The 20,403-nt window shown below is 53.0% G+C and overlaps 9 protein-coding genes across 9 annotated transcripts in view; 4 read left to right on the top strand and 5 right to left on the bottom strand.

Annotated features, from left to right (window-relative positions):
- The window catches only part of INS49_001117 (uncharacterized protein), a gene marked incomplete at both ends in the record, with an annotated part of 759 nt that extends 370 nt beyond the window's left edge, over nucleotides 1-389 (bottom strand). The window contains one exon of the mRNA XM_043161950.1: nucleotides 1-389. This exon is cut by the window's left edge and continues 370 nt beyond it. Coding sequence (XP_043030456.1) covers nucleotides 1-389 — 389 coding nt within the window.
- A 1,233-nt stretch (nucleotides 390-1,622) lies between these two features.
- INS49_001116 (uncharacterized protein) lies at nucleotides 1,623-2,819 on the bottom strand (the record flags this gene model as incomplete). The annotated part of the gene is made up of 2 exons (XM_043161949.1): nucleotides 1,623-2,699; nucleotides 2,760-2,819. The coding sequence occupies 2 exons, from the start codon at nucleotides 2,817-2,819 to the stop codon at nucleotides 1,623-1,625; spliced, it is 1,137 nt and encodes a 378-aa protein (XP_043030455.1).
- Nucleotides 2,820-3,191: 372 nt separating this feature from the next.
- INS49_001115 (uncharacterized protein) lies at nucleotides 3,192-4,022 on the bottom strand (the record flags this gene model as incomplete). The annotated part of the gene is made up of 2 exons (XM_043161948.1): nucleotides 3,192-3,331; nucleotides 3,389-4,022. 2 exons carry the CDS (start codon nucleotides 4,020-4,022, stop codon nucleotides 3,192-3,194), a joined length of 774 nt encoding a protein of 257 aa, XP_043030454.1.
- A 727-nt stretch (nucleotides 4,023-4,749) lies between these two features.
- INS49_001114 (uncharacterized protein) lies at nucleotides 4,750-5,300 on the bottom strand (the record flags this gene model as incomplete). Its single annotated transcript, XM_043161947.1, has 3 exons — nucleotides 4,750-4,853; nucleotides 4,933-5,042; nucleotides 5,107-5,300. 3 exons carry the CDS (start codon nucleotides 5,298-5,300, stop codon nucleotides 4,750-4,752), a joined length of 408 nt encoding a protein of 135 aa, XP_043030453.1.
- A 777-nt stretch (nucleotides 5,301-6,077) lies between these two features.
- Nucleotides 6,078-7,036, top strand: INS49_001113 (uncharacterized protein; the record flags this gene model as incomplete). The annotated part of the gene is made up of 2 exons (XM_043161946.1): nucleotides 6,078-6,111; nucleotides 6,624-7,036. The coding sequence occupies 2 exons, from the start codon at nucleotides 6,078-6,080 to the stop codon at nucleotides 7,034-7,036; spliced, it is 447 nt and encodes a 148-aa protein (XP_043030452.1).
- A 621-nt stretch (nucleotides 7,037-7,657) lies between these two features.
- INS49_001112 (uncharacterized protein) lies at nucleotides 7,658-9,366 on the top strand (the record flags this gene model as incomplete). Its single annotated transcript, XM_043161945.1, has 4 exons — nucleotides 7,658-7,855; nucleotides 7,965-8,552; nucleotides 8,864-8,981; nucleotides 9,086-9,366. The coding sequence occupies 4 exons, from the start codon at nucleotides 7,658-7,660 to the stop codon at nucleotides 9,364-9,366; spliced, it is 1,185 nt and encodes a 394-aa protein (XP_043030451.1).
- A 1,066-nt stretch (nucleotides 9,367-10,432) lies between these two features.
- Nucleotides 10,433-12,130, bottom strand: INS49_001111 (uncharacterized protein; the record flags this gene model as incomplete). Its single annotated transcript, XM_043161944.1, has 4 exons — nucleotides 10,433-11,296; nucleotides 11,424-11,437; nucleotides 11,508-11,721; nucleotides 11,783-12,130. The coding sequence occupies 4 exons, from the start codon at nucleotides 12,128-12,130 to the stop codon at nucleotides 10,433-10,435; spliced, it is 1,440 nt and encodes a 479-aa protein (XP_043030450.1).
- Nucleotides 12,131-15,436: 3,306 nt separating this feature from the next.
- INS49_001110 (uncharacterized protein) lies at nucleotides 15,437-16,286 on the top strand (the record flags this gene model as incomplete). The annotated part of the gene is made up of 3 exons (XM_043161943.1): nucleotides 15,437-15,442; nucleotides 15,496-15,931; nucleotides 16,045-16,286. The coding sequence occupies 3 exons, from the start codon at nucleotides 15,437-15,439 to the stop codon at nucleotides 16,284-16,286; spliced, it is 684 nt and encodes a 227-aa protein (XP_043030449.1).
- A 2,078-nt stretch (nucleotides 16,287-18,364) lies between these two features.
- On the top strand, nucleotides 18,365-20,122 carry INS49_001109 (uncharacterized protein; the record flags this gene model as incomplete). Its single annotated transcript, XM_043161942.1, has 3 exons — nucleotides 18,365-18,430; nucleotides 18,499-19,941; nucleotides 20,024-20,122. 3 exons carry the CDS (start codon nucleotides 18,365-18,367, stop codon nucleotides 20,120-20,122), a joined length of 1,608 nt encoding a protein of 535 aa, XP_043030448.1.
- Between the last annotated feature and the right edge of the window lie 281 nt (nucleotides 20,123-20,403).

Genomic DNA, 20,403 nt, shown 5'->3' with positions numbered 1-20,403 from the left:
TCAGCCGCAAGCGAAAGCGCATCTGCGCTGCTTTCCTTTGGCACCTGTGCGGGGTGACTCTTTTTCTTGTAATTCCTGAGGAGTTCCTGCTTTTCTCGAATCTTCTTTTCGAGCTTGTATAATTTCAAGTTTAGGTGCGTTTTTTGGATCTTGTCCGTACCTCGACTCAGTAGAAGCGCGACCTTGTACGACTGAGACTCAAGATCTTTGATCATCCGTTCAAGTTCATTAGTTTGGGAGGGAGCAGCGTCGTCCGAGTGCCTCGTTGGGCCCGACTGGCCGGCTGACACGTCTGCCGCATTGCCAGTTAGAAGTCTGCCAAGGCGATGCTGCTTTTTCTCCTGAGGCTTCTCTTCGGCGGATGGGGAAGCTTGTCGCCCGTCAGTCATCGACTTTGATGTCCATTTGATAGATGAAAAGTCCTGGTTGGCAGGCATAACCCTTAGTGGCGGACCGTTCAAAAAATGGTCAATCAGTGGAGGAGGATCGAGCGATGTCCCGGCAGGAAAGAACCTCTTCTCTGAGGAGCCAGCCGGGGCATGATGTCTCCTCTCCCGGTTCTGTACTGATTGCCCGAGGTGAGTACTGGAGTGTGGGCTGGTTGCCTTCGGATCGGCCTTTGTCTCGGGCATTTGGATCTGTGCTTGTTGAGTTGCAGCTATACTGGCATAGATCTGCTTGGCGGTGAGCCAACGAGACAAAGCTGACTGATGTGGAAGCAACGAGGGAGTTTTGGCGGATATCTGCGTATTAACTCAGGCTGGCTGGTGACGATTGTTGCTTGCGGTGATGTGCTGCCAGTGTCCTCCAGGGCCGGTTCTGTGATGGGCAACTTGTGAGCACCGGGCTGGGTCTGAAATGAAGAATCTGTAGAATATTGAAAAAACAGCTGCGCAGGTATTCGAATGTGTATGAGTTGTTATCGCGGTCGGTGCCAGAGCTCGGGTTGTATGAGACAAGGCTAGCATCATCATGGGAGGCTACTAGGCCTTGATAGCGGCTGCTCATGAATGCGTACGCACTTATTGGCGCCGACCAGTTCAGAATACTGAGCACGCCGGGTATATTAGTAGCTCAGGTGACAGACCAGGTTCGAGCCGACTGTGTGATAGAAAGCTTGAGACGTCTTATGGCAAGACGGTCGGCCATCCTCTCCTCCGGCGAGATCTGCGCACAAGACTTCGTTCATCGCACGAGCTAATTTGTGTTTTATTTGCTTCGTGTGGCTTCCGAAATTTATGGTCTAGCTTGACATCTATTGCCGTAGACATACGATTTACTCCCAACTCCTGGAGAGTCAAGTTAATTTCGTCCCGTGTGACTGACTGCCTGAAAGCCTAAGGCATAACTCAGCTGGCCCTGCAAATCCAGGGACAACACTTGCGCTCATAAAGCACAAATTATGATCCAGGGTGGTTTTAGTGTGTCAATGTAAACAAGAAAACTTGCACCCGCCCGTTGGGGAAATCAGATGATGTGCAAAATTTTGATGATTTCTTGAGGTACTCATTACATACTGACAGTGGCAGATGTGTGACTTGAACAGGTATCCCTATGCAAATACATAATCTTTGATGAACGCCCGACTCCTCAAAATGCAAGCGGAATTCACCAAATAGCCCTCAATCCTCCATGGCTGACTTGGCCTTCTTCTTGGCGTTTCGAAGCTTTGATTTGCGCTCGGCGATCTGCTTGTCGAGTTTGTCGTCGTTACCCTCGACCACAGCCTCCTTCTTCGCCTTCTTGGACTTAGGCTCATCGTCTGAAGCGGCGTCTATTGACTTCCGCTTCTTTCCAACATTAGCCTGTTCCTTCCTAGCCTCGATCGCCTTTGCCTGCTCGGATCCATTCGCGACGACGTCGGTCTCTGCATCCACCCACAGCTCCTCGTCCTGCCAGATCGGCAGCGCCACAGTCTCGGGCCCCTTGACAAACATGCTCTTCACGCCGTTCTTTTTCTTTGGCACAAATTTGGTCGCCATTTCGTTCGCCACCTTGATGATGTTTTCGGACAATGCCTTCGGTTGCATGCTCGCGTAGCCGACTTTGACAGCAGTGTTGGTTGAGGGAGACAGATTCACAAGGGCAGCCCCAATCGCCTTCTGGATCTCGGCGGCAACCTCCGACGCTGGGCGACAATTGACCTCGTTGGGATCTCTCTTCACCCGTTTGCCCTGTTCCTTGGGCTTCTTGCTCTGGAAGACCACTGGTATCGGACGCTTGGTGGTCGACTTATAGAAGACGTTGATCGCCTTTGGTAGCCGGTTGATAATGCGGTCATCCGCGAGGAAGATGTCGTGCTCGGCCAGGAGTTTGCGCTGGGCCTCATATTGCTTGACTTTGGCAGTCAGGTGTTTGTAGTCGATGACCCTGGTGACGCGCTTTCGGAGTTCCTCAGGGAAATCTTCTGACGCAACAACGTTCTTGTAGTGCCGCTGGGGATCGGCCACTATCAGGCAAATGGTCGACTCGGTATCGGTATGGAGAGGGTGGGGAAGGTAGATCTTGTTGGGCTTCAGCGCCTTGGAGTCGTGGATGTGTCGCTTGGTGGTGACAGTCAGCCAGACTGGCGTCTCGGCCACAGAAAGGCTCTGGTCGCCATCGGCTGCATCCAGGAGGTTCTTCTTGTTCGAACTTGAGGCAGTCTCCTCGGCAGTCTTCTTAATGTGGGCCAGGAGCGCCTTGGACGCTTTCAATGCCTGCGACGGGAAGTCAGTATGCCAGGAAAACAAGGCTGGCGTATGTATCGAGTATAGTACCTGGTCAGGATCGATCGAAAAGTCGCCCTTCTGGGCAACAGCGGTGGTGGAGGGAGCCATGATGAATTGGGTCCTTGCGCTATGGACTGAAGAGAAGGAAGTTGGTGGGTATTAGTCGTTGGCGGAAGAAACCTAGCAAGTGAGCAACATTTTTTCGAGCGGTCTTATCGATGGACACAATCGATAAGCGATCGGCTGGCCGGCTGGCCGCAGCTGGCTGGTGCCCCTGCACCCCAGCACCTTCATCCGGGTTGACCATTTCCCCTCTGCCCAGCCTTGGAGCACAGTGGTTCATCATGCTGCAGGTAAGAAAGTCTAGATTCATGTGTATTTCTATCTAGGACCAACGTCTTGATCTGAGTCTAATCTATAATCGTTCGTAATGGAAATCAAGGACTAAAACATCCATACCGTAGCGCACCGGCCCGCAGTTCAAACCCGACCGCCCGCAGTCGCAGTGTCCTTGACGCTCACTTTTCCAGAGACGACGTCCTTGACATCTGAAAGAATATCAGAGAAGCTTGCGAAGGTGGTGTGAGGGACGTTCTCCTTCTCGCAATACACTACGAGGTCTGCGGCCGAGTCAGCTTCATTTCAGGGGACTCAATCGGCAGCATAGATAAACTCACCACGGCCCTCTTTCACGAACATCAAATCCGTCTCCTTGGCAGCAGATAGATCGGACACGCCATCACCAGCGTAGAACAGGTACGGCCGCTCGCCCTGAGGCAAGCTAGAGTACTTCCGGATCTCCAGGGACTTGTCGTGTCCGAAGCCGCTGTCATCGTGGAAAACAATCTCCCACCCTCTCTCGTCGTTGATGTCCTTGCCCGGCCTGGCCCTCACGTCATTGCTCACAATCTGCAGCTCGCCGGCGGCCTCCTCCCCCAGGAGGTGTCCAAGCAGACCTCTGATGACAGGCGTCATCCCGCCGCTCAGCACCACAATGGGAATGTTGTTTGCCCTCGCGTACGCATGGAACTCCTTGAATCCGGGGTCCAGCTGGATGTTCTTCAGGAGCAGGTCGATACACTGGTTGTACGGCGTGCTTATACTGTCCATCATGTCCTGGAAACTGTCCCTGAAGTCACGGCGGCCAAAGAGCACGTCCTCATTCCCCTTCTTGCGAAGGGCGGCACCGAAGCCGATGTTGTCGGTCATGAAGTCATTGCTGTCTTGCAGAGTGATTGTGCCGTCGAAATCTGTGAAGAAGATGTACTTGGGGCTGGTCTTCAGCGCCGGCAGATCGGACACAGAGCCCATGATGTCGGTTTGACGATCGGGGCAGGTGCTTCAAAAGAAAAGCTGATGAATATGAGAAGTCTATAGAACGACCTGAGAATCAACGAGTACGAGATTGGAAAAGACAAGCACTTCTAAACAGCTGTTGTAAGTTGCAGGATGAGGTTGACAGAGTCAGACTGATGGTCCCCACCAAAGGTAAGACCCGCAACAAACACGTTCCGGCGGCGAGCTCCGCCGTTGGAGGGGCCCCTGGGACCCTGAGAGGACGTCAGTTCCAGGGCCGTGGTCGGGTCTCGCAAAATTTCTCGCCGCTAAGACACGGGCATTGACGACCTCGGAGCTCATTCCACCGGCAGTCGGAGGACACGGCCACGGTCATGCCCCGTCCGAAATCACGACAGGCCCCTCCCTCCTCCGACTCCTTAACCTTTATCGACATCATCATCGAATGCTCACGAACGAGGAGGAGATATCCAGGCAGCAATCAAAATGAGTACCCTCGTGTTGTCTCTACTTTGTGATGGGTTCTGCGTCAGTCTCGCGGACATGCACACCGCATCCTGCCAGCAGCCAAGGCTGCCAGGTCCCTAAACTCTGTGCCGCTAAACTGCACGAAACCAAACCCCCCCCCCAACCCCCTCGAACCCGTTACCGTCCTCCTCGAGCCTCGCACAAGCGCCCAATCACAGATGGGACCCAAAGTGATCAGCAAGGAAACACTCCCCGGAGAACTCATGTCCGTGTGTTATGAAAAGTTCCGCAGATCACCGCATTGAACCGCCGGGGCCTCATCGGTTCCGGCATTGCAACAGATCACGCCGTTGGTGTCGTTGACTCCGATGAAAGTGGCTATGTTGGAGTATCAAATCAATCATCGTTCCTAGAATGAGACTTGCCATTGCAATAGGCAAGGGGTAAATAGGCCTACTTAGGTCAATACTGGCCCAGGCCCAGACGTCGGAGGCACAACAGTAACAGCTGTAGTTGTTGGCGGTGCCGGTGCAGTTCGTGCACTTCGAGGTCGAGACGTAACCGCCACTGTCATGGACAATGTCAGCATCCTTGCCATTCGTATTTCCCATGGGCTTGTCGAATTATGTACCCTTGGTGAGCGACCAGATTGGGGGACTCATAAGAGAGACAAAGGTCAAGATTGAGCCAGGACGTGTGGGGGGTACTACTGCTTTCACTATGGCAGTTCAACCCAATGACCGTTGTTGAATCCCCGTTGAATTCTGTCCCCTGGCAATCGTGCGCGAAGTTGGAAAACTTTGGAGTAGACAAAGTGGCACCCATCATGAATGTAAGACGAAGTCAGAGACGTTTCGCGATGGTGAATTATGTGCAGCCTTGGTTACGTCGATGGTGACGTTGCGATTGTTGACTTCCTGGTTCCGGAAATGGCAAGGCGAGGGAAGGGTTTTCAAAGGACATTTGGCCTTGATATAATAAACGAGGGTCTCCAGCCTTGTGATTCACAGACACAATCCTGCGCCGGAATTGGTTGGCCCTCTGAGGACCGTGTGTCACCGTTTGATGGGTATCACAGAAGACAAACGAAGTTGGAAGAGGTCATGCAAGCGGTCGTTGACGTAACGTTGGATTTTGACCTGTAGACCAGGGACCAACGACTCGGGCTTCTCTATGCTACTTCATGATCGAAGGTACGGCCGTCAGAGATACATGGTTCCCACTCAACCCAAGCAGCGAGTCTCTCATGTCTACTCAACGTGTCTTGAGCATATGACCATCCATCAGCTCTTCGCCCCCCTCAGCGTTGCTTAGTGTAGGCTGTTGGTCCAGTACATAACACCCCACAAGCTTGCAGAAAGACAAGTGGGGCTTAGAGCGCCTTCGTTGCCCGTTTTTTGTTTTGGATTTTTAAACGACTTGATTATCAGCAGAGCTCCAATTAAAATGTGAGATTAGGCCGTCGAGGGTAGCAGTAGATATGACGACGGTGAGCACCTACCGTCGTGTGTAGAGAACTGGATTACGGCATCAACCGAAACAAGCCTCTTCACAGCCTCTAGTTTTATGTACTGAGTGGTCTCGTTTTTAATCTGTTTACATATGCTTCTTAAGCAGTATGCATCCAGTCCTTTAGGTACTGAAAGTACATATTAAGTATTGAAACAATAACTTCCGGATCCAGGGGATTCTATGAATCAGAGCTGCAGATAATGATGCTGTTAGTCGCATGACAGCTGCGGGATCAGAAGGAGATAAAGTTCTGTTTGTCTCATTTGCAGCAAACGAAGGAAGATTTTCGAATATAAAGAAGGAAGAGACCATAATGGGAAGCTTAGGGAAATCCAAGACAAACCTTTTTAGAGGTGGAGATCGTCTCCCTGGAAACTGGTCCAGCAAGCAAATGTCCGCCTTTTCCCTCCTGCAACAGGTTACTGCTACTTATAACAGGTGACTCTTGGAGGAATTCACCCATCCCATTCATATGCACCATGATTTTGATTACATGACCCCGCCACAAAATTCAGTTCCACAGCCTTGAAGTGGACAGCTCCATTGATTGCCAGTCTGTCAACATGGAAGGCCACCTCGCCAACACCCATTCTTGCCATCAGCAACAAGATGCCGAGAGTCTAACAACGTCTCCAGAAGTTTCTGAGCCGAAATATGCCCGAATTTCCCAACAGAGCGTAGACATGGATGCCGAGACTACCCAGAACTGCCAGCAACAAGCCAATCCTCCCGAAAACGCTGAACACCAGACCACCACTCCCACATCCCCCACAACCGAGATTATTCCATTGGAAGACCAGAATGCCGACACTGAACCCCTCTTCCATTTCTACAGCTGTTGCAAGCTGTCCTTTCTAATAAAGATGGCTCTGCTGCAAAACGTCAAGGCTCTCGGCTACGGCATGTCCGAGGAGGACGTAAAGCGGGAAGAGGAAGCTATGGAGGTTGCTCGAGCCAAGGCTTTGGAAACGTGGGAGCAGATCCGTGACAGGGGCTTTTCCTACGATGTGAACGGCGCCGAGTACTTGAGGTCGTGCACGCTGCACTAGGACGAAGGAATCCCCTGGGACAGGAAGGTAAGCATGACAAACCCATTTTCCAAAGGCATTACCCTTACGTGGTGTCTGGCAGGGTACACAAAACATCTTCCATCAATGTATCTCGAGACTCAAACGGATCAAACTTCGGATTTGCAATAGTATTGCAGCCACGGTTCCTGAGGTGGTCCGTCCAAGGAAATCGTCAACAATCCCGAGAGGCAAATATCGGAAAAGCAGAACACTTTCTGGCTTGAGATTGCAATGGGGGTGACCCAGCCCAAAGGAAGCAAGCACATGCTCAAGGCGACTTCATAGCTACCAAGAGCGTCCGTCTGACGGAACAGTCTCAACAGATCAAATCGAGACCATATTGGGAGGCAACACCATTGGGTATCAGATACAGTGTGATTCGTGGTATAAATGCAACAGTGCCTCGAAATCTGTAGTTCCAGCAAGGCACCCACGGCCACTTGACCCCACCGTCTTCAGGATCAGCCTTTGAACAAGTAGTGGAATCGTCAAGCTTTAGAAAATTCACTGGAGATTTCTGCTCAAACGAATGACTGACGAGGTCTTGTTTGTCGTATGTTCCATGCAGTTCTATACAATCCTCAGCCTCTTTTGACAACCATGACAAAATCTACAGAGAGTCAAATCCCGTCGATTGGGCACCTCACCACGCTTGCGGCCTCCCTTAAAATATTCCTCAGTGACAACCCAAATTTGCACCTTGGAGGTGACATTGATTTCCATCAGGAGCGTCGACACCATCTCGAGATCCTTGGCTTTCACAAGCTGCCTAAGAACAAGCAAGCTCCGATTGGGAAGGTAGAGTTCACGGCAGTCCGAGGTCCTCACGGGTCTATACCCGTCCATCTTTTCTACCCAAAGTCAGCCGTCTCCCAGGACAAGGGTTCTGGACATGACAAGCTCGCAGCTCTTGTCTACATGCACGGGCGGTGGTTACACGGTAGACTCGGTCGACGAGTTCGAGAACGGGCTGCGATTAGTTGCCGAGCGGTCTGGTGTCGTCACTATTGGCGTCGACTACCGCCTAGCGCCCGAACATCACTTCCCAACGCAGCTCGACGAGTACTCCACCGTGGTGGACTGGGTCCAAGGCCAGGGAGGCTCAGAGCGTGGCATCTCCCCCGACCTCGTCTTTGGGGGCGGCGATTCAGCCGGCGGAAATATGACCGCGGCCCTGTCCCTGCGCCGGCGGGACCAGGGCTTGAAGGCTCTCGCTGGACAGATCCTGCTTTATCCGGAGGCACGCCTTCCTTTCGACACACCCGCGGCTGTGGAAAACAACACGGGTTACTATCTGGAGTGCAACGGCATCTTCAGCTTTGGGGATCACTACCTCCCCAAGGCACCTGAAGAGACGGTTGCCCCAAGCTACGAGTACGGACATAAACTGCAGCAGGCGGGCGTTGATATCAAATGGCACCACTACCCTGAGCTCACCCACGGGTTTCTCCAGTTGGCCCCATGGAGTGAGGAGGCCTTGAAGGCCACGAATGATGTTGGTGACGAGTTGAAGAGGATAGCTCATGGCTCATAGAACAGAATATGGCTTAGTTAATATGACATAGGCGCATTGTATAAGTGCCTAACCAACATAATGTTTGAACATGCGTGACCTGACGCAGGTACCCATGTCGAAAGTCTGACAATTGCCCAGATGGAAAGGAAGGGAAGGAACGGCCCAACCCTGCTCACCCAGCTGCCTGGTCCGGTTCGCAGCTTTCCATCTCTCTTGTCTACCTACCTAGGTGTTAACACTCTTTTCTCTTTTCCTGCGTGATCTCGACAAGTCTCCTTGACTACAGACAGACAGCTTCAACTGATCTACCGCAACTGAACAAAGCAGCCATGAAGCTCAGCAACATGTCAACCTACCTTTTCCTTACTTTCATGGTCAGCGTTGCGGCCATGGACCTTGACCCGAAGTGTGAGTAACTTCGCCAGGACAAATATTCTTGCTCTTCAACAAGGGAATTTCCATTGCCTGTGTCAGCTGAGGCTTCCAGAATCGTTTACTGACTGATGTCCAAGCCGCCGCGTTTGCCTTCAAGCATCTCAATATCACTTTGGCCCCAGACGCGATCGACACTCTTCAACTCCACGGCCTGTGGGTTCCCAGCGCTGCGGGCCTCAACGGTCTCGAGCCCATGTTTGGCGACAGCTACAATGCGACCCTTGAGAACGAGAAGTTTGAGGCGTCCGGCCTCGACATCAACGACCTAGTCCATCTCGGTGTCATCGATGACAACAGCAGCATGGACGTCGTTGGCGACGAGACTGGCATTGCCAACATTGATGTCTGCAGCCCGTGAGTGTGACGTTCTTCAAGCAGTCCAAACATGCGGCTCACATCACACAATAGATATCCTAGCTGCTGTGACGCATGTCACAAATGCGAGGGGGGATGTGTCTCCGTCATCATCTTTTTCATCATCCCGTGGCTCATCTGCTCGGCTGCGTGCTGGAGCCAAGACTTTTGCAAGGGATGCGACTAGCTGGAATACACTTATTTGATGGTCTCAAAAACACAGTGGATGACGAAGATCTCTTGCTCAAGCTCATATAGTAAATACGGAAAGCAGCATGAGCAGATGGCGACATGGCGCGAGTGGTCGGCTCGCCTTCTCATTGGAACCCCTTCAGCTAGCTAGACGAAAATATGCCAGCAGTACGTTGACCAACACTGCCGTGACATGTCGCCTTCGCAGCATAAAGAGAATTTCCAGGTCATGAGAATTCACGTGCAGGCTGAAACATTTACGTAGTCAGACATCTTTTCTATTTGGTTGCATTCATCCATAGAAAGTACACAAACTGCCATCAGGTTCGATGGCAAGTATTCTAATTTATTTATACAAGAATTGTAACGAACCCGCCAAGCCAAAGCAAATACGACTCATCCAAATCATCCACATTCTGTGGTGCACGCCGCAGGGGGGCAATATCCACGCATACAGCTAAACTTGCAAAGCCCTTGGTAACTCTCGTTCTCCGCCTCCAGCGGGCATCCCGCCGGGAAAGTGTCAGGCGCCTGTTCCGGAGTCCCTGTCGACGTGCAGACGCACACATCTGAAGGGCAATAGCCTCTGCTGCAGGAGAAGGAGCAGATACCCGCCATGTTGGGAGACTTGTCGGGTGCATTGGTTCCGCCATTGCAGGTCTGTCCTTCGCCGGTAGGGGTTGGCGCAGCTGCAGGTCCGGTACGAGACACCGAAGCTGGTGCTGAACCAGGGCTGCTGCTGCTCCCGACGCCGGGGTTCCCGCTGGGACCACCGCCGGGGTATCCGCTTGGGTTCCCGCTGGGACTGCCACTGGGACTGCCACTGGGAATGCCACCAGGAATGCCGCTGGGAATGCCGCTAGGGCCGGGTTTGTATCTCACTCGTCGTCGTCGCAGTGAACGTTGGTGTGCCTGCTCCGCTTGCACCGGTAGGTTTGTCCCCTCCAGTGGTCGAGCCAGCACCACTCGCAGTCGGCGTGGTGCACTGGAGCGGGAGATCCCGAGCCCAAGGACGGCGCAGCCGAGCAGGTCCTGACTGACAGACCAACAGTGAACGATGCGAGCCCAGCTGCGTCCAGAGGATCAGATTTGCCCTCTGGCAAGGTCCCAACATAAGCGTTGAAGTTGTAGAGCCCGCAGGGGCAGGTCTCAGTGATATCCTTGCGAGAGGTTCCACTCAGGACCTGCTTTGAATCCCGAGTTAGGGTGAACTTCTGCTGCCCGACGCCCATGTCTATTTTGAATGAGCTGGCGCCTAACGGAGCGTTGAACGTCTTCGTGTTCTTCCCCGATGTCACGTCGATGGACCCGGCGGATTTCAACAAGCTGACCACAAATACTGAGTCCTGCATGTCTTGCCATCCATTTGGCTTGCCGTTGAAGTAATTCCCACTGTCGTTGTTTCCAGCCTTCATAGTGTTATCTGTCGAATCACAGTTCACAGTCCTCGGCGTTGGCCGATACCAGTAGATGATCTGGTCGTCCTTGATATACTCATTGACCGACTTTGATCCTGCCTTGTACGCGGCAATGAAAGGCCTGGCCAGGTCCCGCCATCCGTCATGCGGCATGTCATTCACCCACTTTGAAGCTCCGTCGTCTTCGTGTTGCGAAGACAGGGGAGCGATGTAGTGAGACTCGCCATAGTCGTTCCAGGTGATGATCTCCACGAAAGGTGGGCTTCTGTCTAAAACCTCAGTCCATCGTTCGTACCACAGGAGGTCTGAAGGGAACACAAAGTTCTTGCTATAAGAAACCTCAGCACCGTAATGAGTGCTGAACCACTAGTCAGAGCAACAACAAATTAGTATCGATCTTCATTCTTCAAAGGCTCAGGTCTAAAGCCGTCAGGGCATGCATGGCACGTACTGGAGAGATTGGGGCTATGTAGGACTTCGCGCCAGCCAGCCAGCTGTGATACTTGGTATCGCCCTCCGCAACCGAAACTCGAACACCAGATGTAGGTGCCTTGTTCGCGCCATTGTTGGGCCCAAGCTATCCAATTGAGAGCCCCCTCGATACTCTTGGCATCAGGGGTCCCACCCGGGGTGAAGTTTGGTGCGAAGAAGACGTCCATGCCAGCGGCGCTCTTCACAGCCGAGACGTCTAGGCCGTCACCAGAGAAGGACGAGGCGAACACCTTACCGTCCACCTTCAGCTGAGCCGTCTGGTTGCTGTAAGTCGCGATCATCTGCCCCACTTTGGCAGCGTCCTTGGATGGTGAGAACCAGTTGAAGTCGAATGAGATGAAGAGCTTCATGTCGTTTTGCCGCGCTCTCGTATGCGTAGCCGAGCTGCTTCCCTGTGAACTCGTCTGTGCCGATGTTGAGGGCAAAAGCGTCGATGCCCAGGTCCTTTGCCTGTCGCATGTCTGCATCGTAGTCGGCCGAGCTCTTGCGGCCGGCGACGATGCCCATCATGAAATGGCAGAAGACCAGCTTGCCGGTTGTGCTCTTGGTTGATGCATCTTGTCGTTCCGTAATTCTGGGTATCGGCTTGGGGTCATAACGTTTTATCAGCAGTGCCTGGACAAATGAAGCAGCCAATAGGAATTTCAAAAAATGTAGCAAAAACATGGTATCTAGTCGTACGAATGGGAAAACCCTAGGTTTGGAGACAAAAACACCGCCAGCGATGCACTGCATCCATCCCAAGAATATTATGGTGGAGCGACAGACTCACAATCCTCTGTTCCTTTGACCTCGTCGGCCCGGGGCCCTTTATAAGGTGTCTAAAGGGACGGACGGCAGGGTTGGGAATAGCGCCCTCGTCGCGGGCGACCCACCTGCGGCCAGCCAATGGGGCGGTTCAACACACCAACACCTTTTCTGACTGAAACGAAGGCACAAAGAGAGAGGAAATGTGGGCCAAGACTTGTTGCCAATGACGTCCACGATGGCCATTTCTACCAGCCTCAGGAGGGCTCAGGGTTTGAGGAAGTTCTTCAGGAGCCGGTGCCTGCAATTTGCAAAAGTCTGTGGTGGCGGAGGGGAAATGCTTTGGGAGACGTGCAGGAAGGAGAAATGTGGCGCTCAGAACAAAGCAACAGGGCTAGGATCGCTGTATTATTTCGAAATCCGCAAGATCCAGCATGTCACATTTGCCTGAGTACTATTGAGTATTAGCAGCAGCCAATGCCTGCCTGCGTTTGCATCAAGATGTTTCCGTCGGCAGGAAGAGAAGGGACGCAGGGCGATATTCTAGACCTCCGAAGGCAGATCACCAGGTCCATATTTCCAAGGCGTCGGGTCCCTTGTTATGCACGTCATCTGCAGCCGAATGTAACGGGTGGGTAAGGGGTCGCCTCCTTCGTTGGTGCTGGCTGGGGTCGAGAGGCTGGCGGCTGTGAACGCCCGCAACCCTGAAGGGCAGGCCGACAGGGGCCTTCCCAGTCTAGTGCTGCGGCAAACGGACAACAACTCTACCTTTGGACTACTGGCGGCTAATCTCGCGCTTGCAAATGTCAGGCCACGATATGTGACTCTTCTTTCTCATTGCAATTCTAGATGAGGTCTAGGGAATATCTAGAGTATTCATGGGGTGTGGGAGGGGGGGGGGGCCCAGGTTTAAAATTGCTGCCTTGACGGGTTCGCTCCTGAATTTCGAGCTTTTAAAGTCACCTTGCCCACAAACTTGACTTGAAGTCCACTTCAACATTACTTTTCCAGACATCCTTTGTTAGAGTAAATTTGCAATTGAATCCAGTCCTGGGAAAGGAATCCGAAATATCATAACACACGCAAATAAAAATCTACCTCCCAATATGTGTCTGCGCTTGAAGTGTGCTCTTTATTGCGGAACTCTGGCAAGCCACGGACTGCCAGGACTCACACCGCGACCCTCGCCGGTCCGCTCGTAGCAGCTCAATGTTGTTGTCATAACCTTCATCTTCACAATGCCACCCGTTGTGCCTAGATCCATCTGCCAATGCTCATCTTTATTGTACGCCGGCCAAGTGATGCCGCCATCTTCACCGACCGGCACAGTAATTTGAGATGTACGCCTAAAATCAGCATTCGGCGTGGTCACTTGAAGAGCAAAGTAAGCGATTGAATCTACACTGTGTACGCCGGTGTGACAGAGGACTGAACTGTGCAAGCCTGATTTTTGGACCAGAGTTTGCTGCTAAAGCCTCCGCCAGCCATTGCGTTGACAGTAGGTTAGCCCTGGATTATCAAAGAAAGGATTTTATGCCACCCTCTCCAGATGGTCAAACCAGGGGATCATAGTAGCCCTAATTTATTCGCGTGCTCAAGATGAACGATGGTGCCAGAGGAACTACAGCGAGGTACTAATGCCTTTGCTGTCGCTAGGAGGCTGGCGAGAAGGAAAGAGAGGACAACCTCCATGTTCCGCTGCAGTGATGTGGAAAGGTAGAGGAAGAAGTGACACAGTCGATTAGAGAAAAGCACAAGATGTGAGACGAGTTGGCGCTCAAGGACCATCATAACCTGCATAAGGAGCCCTGAGGCTGATCAACGGGAAAATAAAAATGCAATAGTCTTTTCACGGTCCTTGAGGCCGCCTTAAAAAGGACATGAAATGCGACTTCCCGTCTGCCATCGGCTAATCCGGAAGACACGCCAGCCCTACATCAGGACCTTCAATTGCACGATAGCCTTCAACGAGGCACGGCGATCAGCGCTCAGCTCTTTGACCGCAAGGTACTAAGCACGCCCCCCCCCCCCCCGTAATTAGATAATCGAATGGCCGGCCAATGAATGAGTACTGTCACGCGAGACAGGCCAGATATGGCAATGTCAAAAGAGCTGAACCAGGTGATCGACAAGGTTTCACACGCTGTTGGCTGCAAATCACTGTCGAAATATGATATCAAGTCTAACATGGAAGGATGGTCAGCATATAATTTGCCTTTCTATTGAAACTTCCTCGGTGTTGTGCTTCGAGAACTAGAGGCGGCGTCCTTGAGTTATTTGATATTCCAAATCCGGTCTCGGTGAGACACACTTGGGCGCCACAGAGACTCTTCTCTCGACTATCCCCTTGAACCTACCCGACCAGGCTGGGTTAGGCGCAGACGCGGGCTGAGCCTGCTTGCTTTTGATTTACCTGCAGCGAAACACCGCGTACATAGTACGCAGTCACATGGGACGGTACACAGCATGAACCAGTCTCTTCCTGGTTCCGACGAAGACAATTCGGTGGTTCGCTGTCTTGGCTTGACGTCTGTACTACTCTTTTCTGTCGACCGATTCCCTGCAACACAGGCTAAGTAGCCAACAATGTTTGCAAGTGCGCCCGGTCGATGTTGTCCGACGGCTGCAGGGCTTCGGGAATACCCACTGCCCAAGCCACAAAAATAGCAAGATCAAATAGATTTCATCGGAGTTTAGCGACAGCATTATTTAGGTCCATAGTTCTGCATTATAGATATATTCTTCAGGTCTCAAAAGGTCGACAAATCTCATGCAGAAATTTGGGTAGAGCACGAAGTCCACCGTAGGTTTGCGCCTTTGAGCTCTGCTCATTCATCCTGCAAACCATCAAACTATGTTATCAGCAACCTACAGCCCTCAGTATCTAGCAGAGTCTAGGACAGCTGTTCTGAACTCCTTTTATTCCATACCAATACCTCTCTAGATTTTGAGTACATCGCTGCGTCTCTGGTCAGTGAGGACCAGGGAAGCAGATGCTAAAAGGCTGAGCTTTGATGACTGTCTCATGATTTGGGCAGCAGTAAGCATCCGTGATCATCATCGAAAGAAGCATTGGGCGGGCGGCTTTGCATCTAATGATCGCAATCGCTGACGAGTTTCCAGATTGTTGCCATCGCAGTGTGTGTAGCAGGTCTTGTTCACGGTGTCCCATACGGTCTAGGTCGCCACGTTGAAGCAGTCTACGCTCAGGACCTTCAAACCTTCATGCTGGTGTGTGCGGGACCCCGGAAAACACAGTGACAAGTGTATCTGATGGACAACAGGGCAACTACATCTTCAGCCACTTCTATGATGTTGCCATCGTTAGCACTAAGCTCTCTGTCCTGGCCCTGTACTACCGCGTCTTCGTGACACCGGCATTTCGAACCATTGTGATCCTGACAGCGGCATTCATCCTTCTATGGCTTGTCACCATGGACGTCGTGCTCGGTCTGGAGTGTCGGCCCATCCAAGCTTGGTGGGGAGCCACGGATGGCTCGTGTGTGGATCTGGTCGCCTTCGGCTACTTCACGAATATCATCAATCTTGCCTCCGACATGTGGATCTTCCTTGTGCCCAATCCCACCATATTGCGGCTTCACACCAGCAAGTACCGCAAGATCAGTCTGTGCTTCTTGTTCTCGGTGGGCCTGGGAACCTGTGTTATTAGCGGTGCGCGCTTGTCAGTCATCTTCTCCACGGGAGTGACAGATATCACTTGTAAGCACTCCACAGACAAGTCATCATTCCATTGGCCGTATGGAGTGGAGGTGAAAATCCTGCACCCTTTGCCTGCACTCTTTCCTTGTGGAGCACTGACGTGATACTTTTAGGGGATGAGGTTCCGTTGGGGATCCTTTCCGCGTGGGAGCCCTGTGGTGGCATCCTCTGCGCCAATGTCCCTATGATTTACAGGGCCTTTAGCAAGATGGTGGAAAATCCCTCTTCTGTAAATACGGCCTCAGGGGGAAGCCTAGACTTCAGCAACCATAAGAGGCCACGTGACGGAAGCAACTGGTTACCACTCAATGAGAGCCGCAGCCTCGGTGGAGTTGGTTCATCCATTCCACATTAAAGAAACTGGCACAACCGACGAATAAGCGAACCCAGGACCAATTAACTGCACCGTTCATTCTGGACAGGCTTTTATAACTCGACTCGTGTACATGCGAACGGGCTCTTGTCAATGCGTGACTTGAATTTTGCGAAACTGATCGCAGGGTTGTTACCTGGATCTTGCAAATGTACAATCCTTACAGCGCAAAACCCACAGGAAAAAAGCTTTCTATCCTTTTGAGAGCTCCAAAAGCATTGGCACTATATTCTGAGAGCCTCTGCTATTTAACTAGACATAGTCTCATTGCGTGGAGATCACATGCAGAATCAATGCGTTCAGTTCATATAGATGTGTCTCTCGCCAAATCCACACTGAAATTCATTGAGAATTCACAATTGGAGAGTATGTTTGCAAGGCAATCATCGAAATTTTCAATCATTTGTGAACTATATGGGTTGTGGGGGTGGAAAGCCGGACGAAAATGTGACAGTTTCGATTCGAAATCGAGTGATGATTTTTCTATACACTGAAGATAAAACCAAAGACTACCAGAATTTACCGTGGCTTGGAAAGATAACGCGCGTCACCGCTAAGAAAATCAACTATGTGCTGATATGCGAAGCGTTGCAGGCACCACCAAGCTTCAAATGAGTTTCTCTCCGAGTACCCAGATTGGGACATGTCATGCCTGGATGCAAGCGCCTGACCTAGAACATATACAATCTTGTGGGATGAAGAGGAAAATGAGCAATAAAGATTGAAAGCATGAGTTGATGAGCGCACAGCACACAGTTTCGTGGTGGTTTATTCAACCTCTGCTGCCTTTAAGCAAGACGAACGAGCGAGTCCGTTCGCGATCGCAATTCGACCGGGCCACGGCCATCGATTCAACGGGGATCAGTTTACATAATTCAATCACGATATTCATAGGCCAAGAAGCATTTGATGCTGACCATGAAACCAGACTCAGCCGTGTGTCAAGTGGCGGAGAGCTCTTTGCAGTCTGTCGTCACGTCAGACAGGCAGCACAGGACGGGCTGGGCGTCCAGTCTCTGCGTAAAGAGAGTTTCATGATGCCCTCCACTCAAAACACACAAGGTACCTCCATGGATACACAGGGAGCATGCAATTGGTGAATTGTGCTGTGATGTGGTTGCATCTGTGTCTGGATTGTTCTGACGAACTGTGGTCACTTAGACTGCTTCTGGTAATCATCCGTGACTTTAATGCTCACTCCTGGTCTCTGTCTTCCCCCTGTGTACCGATCATCAGCTAGGGCGATCATACTATTGCATATTTTTTGTTTGGTAATGAAATAATTTCTATGGATGTTTTTTGAGGCTGTGGTGCATCAGAGTAGTAGCACTTGGCAGATCGACGCATTGGCGATGGGGGATCAATAACACTTGAATCCTATAGAGGGAGATCATGAAATCATCGTCACGTCCTCTTGCGCGAGTACGGTTCACCTCACCTGAAAAGGTCCAGATCCTGCTGTCAACGGCATCTCGAAGCACTGACGAGGCTCCACTATTTGTCTTGGGCTCTTGGTAGAGGTCCAGGGTCCTCAAACAATTCTCCTTGCGCCAAGTGGACTTTCGGCACAGATCTGAGACCAGCGAGAGGAGACGTACGGGTGCGGCTGCAACGCCAAGATACTCGGCAGCATAGCGCTGCTTTCATCCCATCTTGCGCTGCAGCGACACAAGATATGCTAGTTGCGTGGGTCTGGTGGAAGTATGCTTGCCGTTCTTTTGATAGAACATTTGTGGAGTCTGAAATGTGTGCCCCAAACGTGCTAGACGGCCCAAACTGTCCCGGGTGTTTGGAGCGCCCCAGATCGACTACTGCCAAGGGAGTTGCAGAAGTTCAGCCAAATATGCAATCGCGCTCGTGTATGTAAATACATAGGGTTCTGGCTCCCTCTGAGCGATGGAGAGCCTCCTTTTTGGGACTTGAAGGAAGTTCTGTCTGAACGATTGATCGCACGCAGTGTTCTCTTCAGTCACTAATTATTGAGCTGTGCTCGTTTATCTACCACATTCATTCATAATTTTCGCCGTTGACCGGCCTTGTTCACGTGCGATTCAACGACAATGAAATTTGGCACTCCAGCGCTCCTGGCCGTTCTGGCCTTCAGCGATGCTGGGCTCGGGTTCACGGTATGGCTATAATTGAGCACCAAACCATTTGTTTCAAAACAATGATACTGACATGCCTTTTATCGCAGGGAGGCTTGACAGCCCGAGCTTCGGACCGCAGCAAGGCCCTCAAAGAACGCCAAATCACGATCGGCAATGGAGGAATCACCCTTGGTGGTGCAGGTGGCCTGACCGTCGGAGGAGGTGGACAGCAGCCTGCTCAGCAGCCTGCGCAGCCCGGTGCCGCCGAGGGGCAAGCTCCCGCCGCCGCCGCCCCCGGTGCCGAGGGACAGGCCCCTGCTGCTGCTCCTGGTGCTGAGGGACAGGCTCCAGCTGCGCCCGCTGAAGGCCAGAGACAGGGCGGAGGAAACACGCTCGTTCTTCCTGGCGGCCTCACGCTTGGTGGAGGAGGCAACGCAAATCCAGCTGCGCAACCGGGTCAGGGACAGGGTCAAGGTCAAGGCACTTCACTCGGAGATTTCATCGCCGGCGCGCAAGCAGCCGCCAGGAACCAAACTGGTGCTGGCCAGGGCCAAGGTCAAGCAGGAGAGGCCGCTCAGGGAGCCGGCCAAGGAGAGGCCGCAAAGGCTGGTGAGGCTGCCCAAGGAGCCGGCCAAGGAGAAGCCGCGAAGGCCGGAGAGGCCGCCGCCGCCCCAGCTGAAGGTGCTAAGGCTGGTGAAGCCGCCCAGGGTGAAGCAGCTAAGGCCGGTGAAGCCGCCCAGGGAGAAGCTGCTAAGGCTGGAGAGGCCGCCCAGGGTGAAGCTGCTAAGGCCGGTGAAGCCGCCCAGGCTGGCGAAGCCACCAAAGCAGGAGAAGCCGCGAAGGCCGGAGAGGCCGCCGCCACCCCAGCTGAAGCTGCCAAGGCCGGTGAAGCCGCCCAGGGAGAAGCTGCTAAGGCTGGAGAGGCCGCCCAGGGTGAAGCTGCTAAGGCCGGTGAAGCCGCCCAGGCTGGCGAAGCCGCCAAAGCAGGAGAAGCCGCCAAAGCAGGAGAAGCCGCGAAGGCCGGAGAGGCCGCCGCCGCCGCTCCAGCTGCCGGTTGTGCGGCAGCCGCCCCAGCAGCTCAGCCAGCCGAGGGTGCCGCTCAACAACAAGAGGGCGCCGCCAAGCAGCAAGAAGAGGCCGCCAAGCAAGCCGGAGAGGCCGCTCAGCAACAAGAGGGCGCCGCCAAACAGGCAGGTGAGGCCGCCGCCGCCCCGCCAGCAGGTGAGGCCGCCGCCGCTCCTCCAGCAGGCGAGGCCGCCGCTCCTCCTGCCGAGGCAGCCCAGGGCGAGGCGAAGGCCGGCGAGGCGAAGGCCACCAAGGAGAGCGAGCAGTTCAGCGAGAACGCAGGTATCACGGTCGGCGCCGACGGCCAGACACAGAACCTGGGAGGCAACCTCGGCATCACCAAGGGAACCGACGGCAGCACATCTGTCGGCGGTGAAAACGGCATCAACGTGACGCCCCAGGCGCCGCAACAGGCACAGCCCGCTGCTCCGGCCGCCCCGGCCGCCCCGGCCGCCCCACCGGCGGAGGCCCCTGCCGCAGCCCCTGTAAGTCGACGGCTGTCCTGGCCCTCCCAACCCCAGATGCCGTTGAAGGCACACATGCTGACCGAAGATGTCCTCTTGACAGGCCCCTGCCGCTCCTCCAGCTGAGGCCCCAGCTCAGGCTCCTGCTGCTCCCCCGGCCGAGGCTCCGGCTCAGGCCCCGGCCGCCCCGGCTGAGGGTTAAGTTGCTCCTATCTCCATCGTTCGGACGCAACTCAGGCCCATGTTGACGTGAAGGACCGACGGGATCGTTGAATGACTATCACGATGTAATGAAATCTTCCATAGCCAACACACTCTCTTGGTGTGAACTCAGCTCGGTTCCTTCGCTTGAAAAAAGTCTGGCATGGTCAGAAGTCTTGCCGAGAAAACACAAATACCAAGACAGTGAGAATGAACATTGCGTTCCGTGATCCATGGATGTTACTGTGCGTATTGTTACGGTGCCTAATGAACACTTGAAAC

Source organism: Diaporthe citri (genome assembly GCF_014595645.1).
Source record: "Diaporthe citri strain NFHF-8-4 chromosome Unknown scaffold_1, whole genome shotgun sequence".
In the NCBI taxonomy this organism is placed as follows: Eukaryota; Fungi; Ascomycota; class Sordariomycetes; order Diaporthales; family Diaporthaceae; genus Diaporthe; species Diaporthe citri.
The sequence above is the reverse complement of the archived record's forward strand: the minus strand, read 5'-3'. Positions and strand labels throughout refer to the sequence as shown.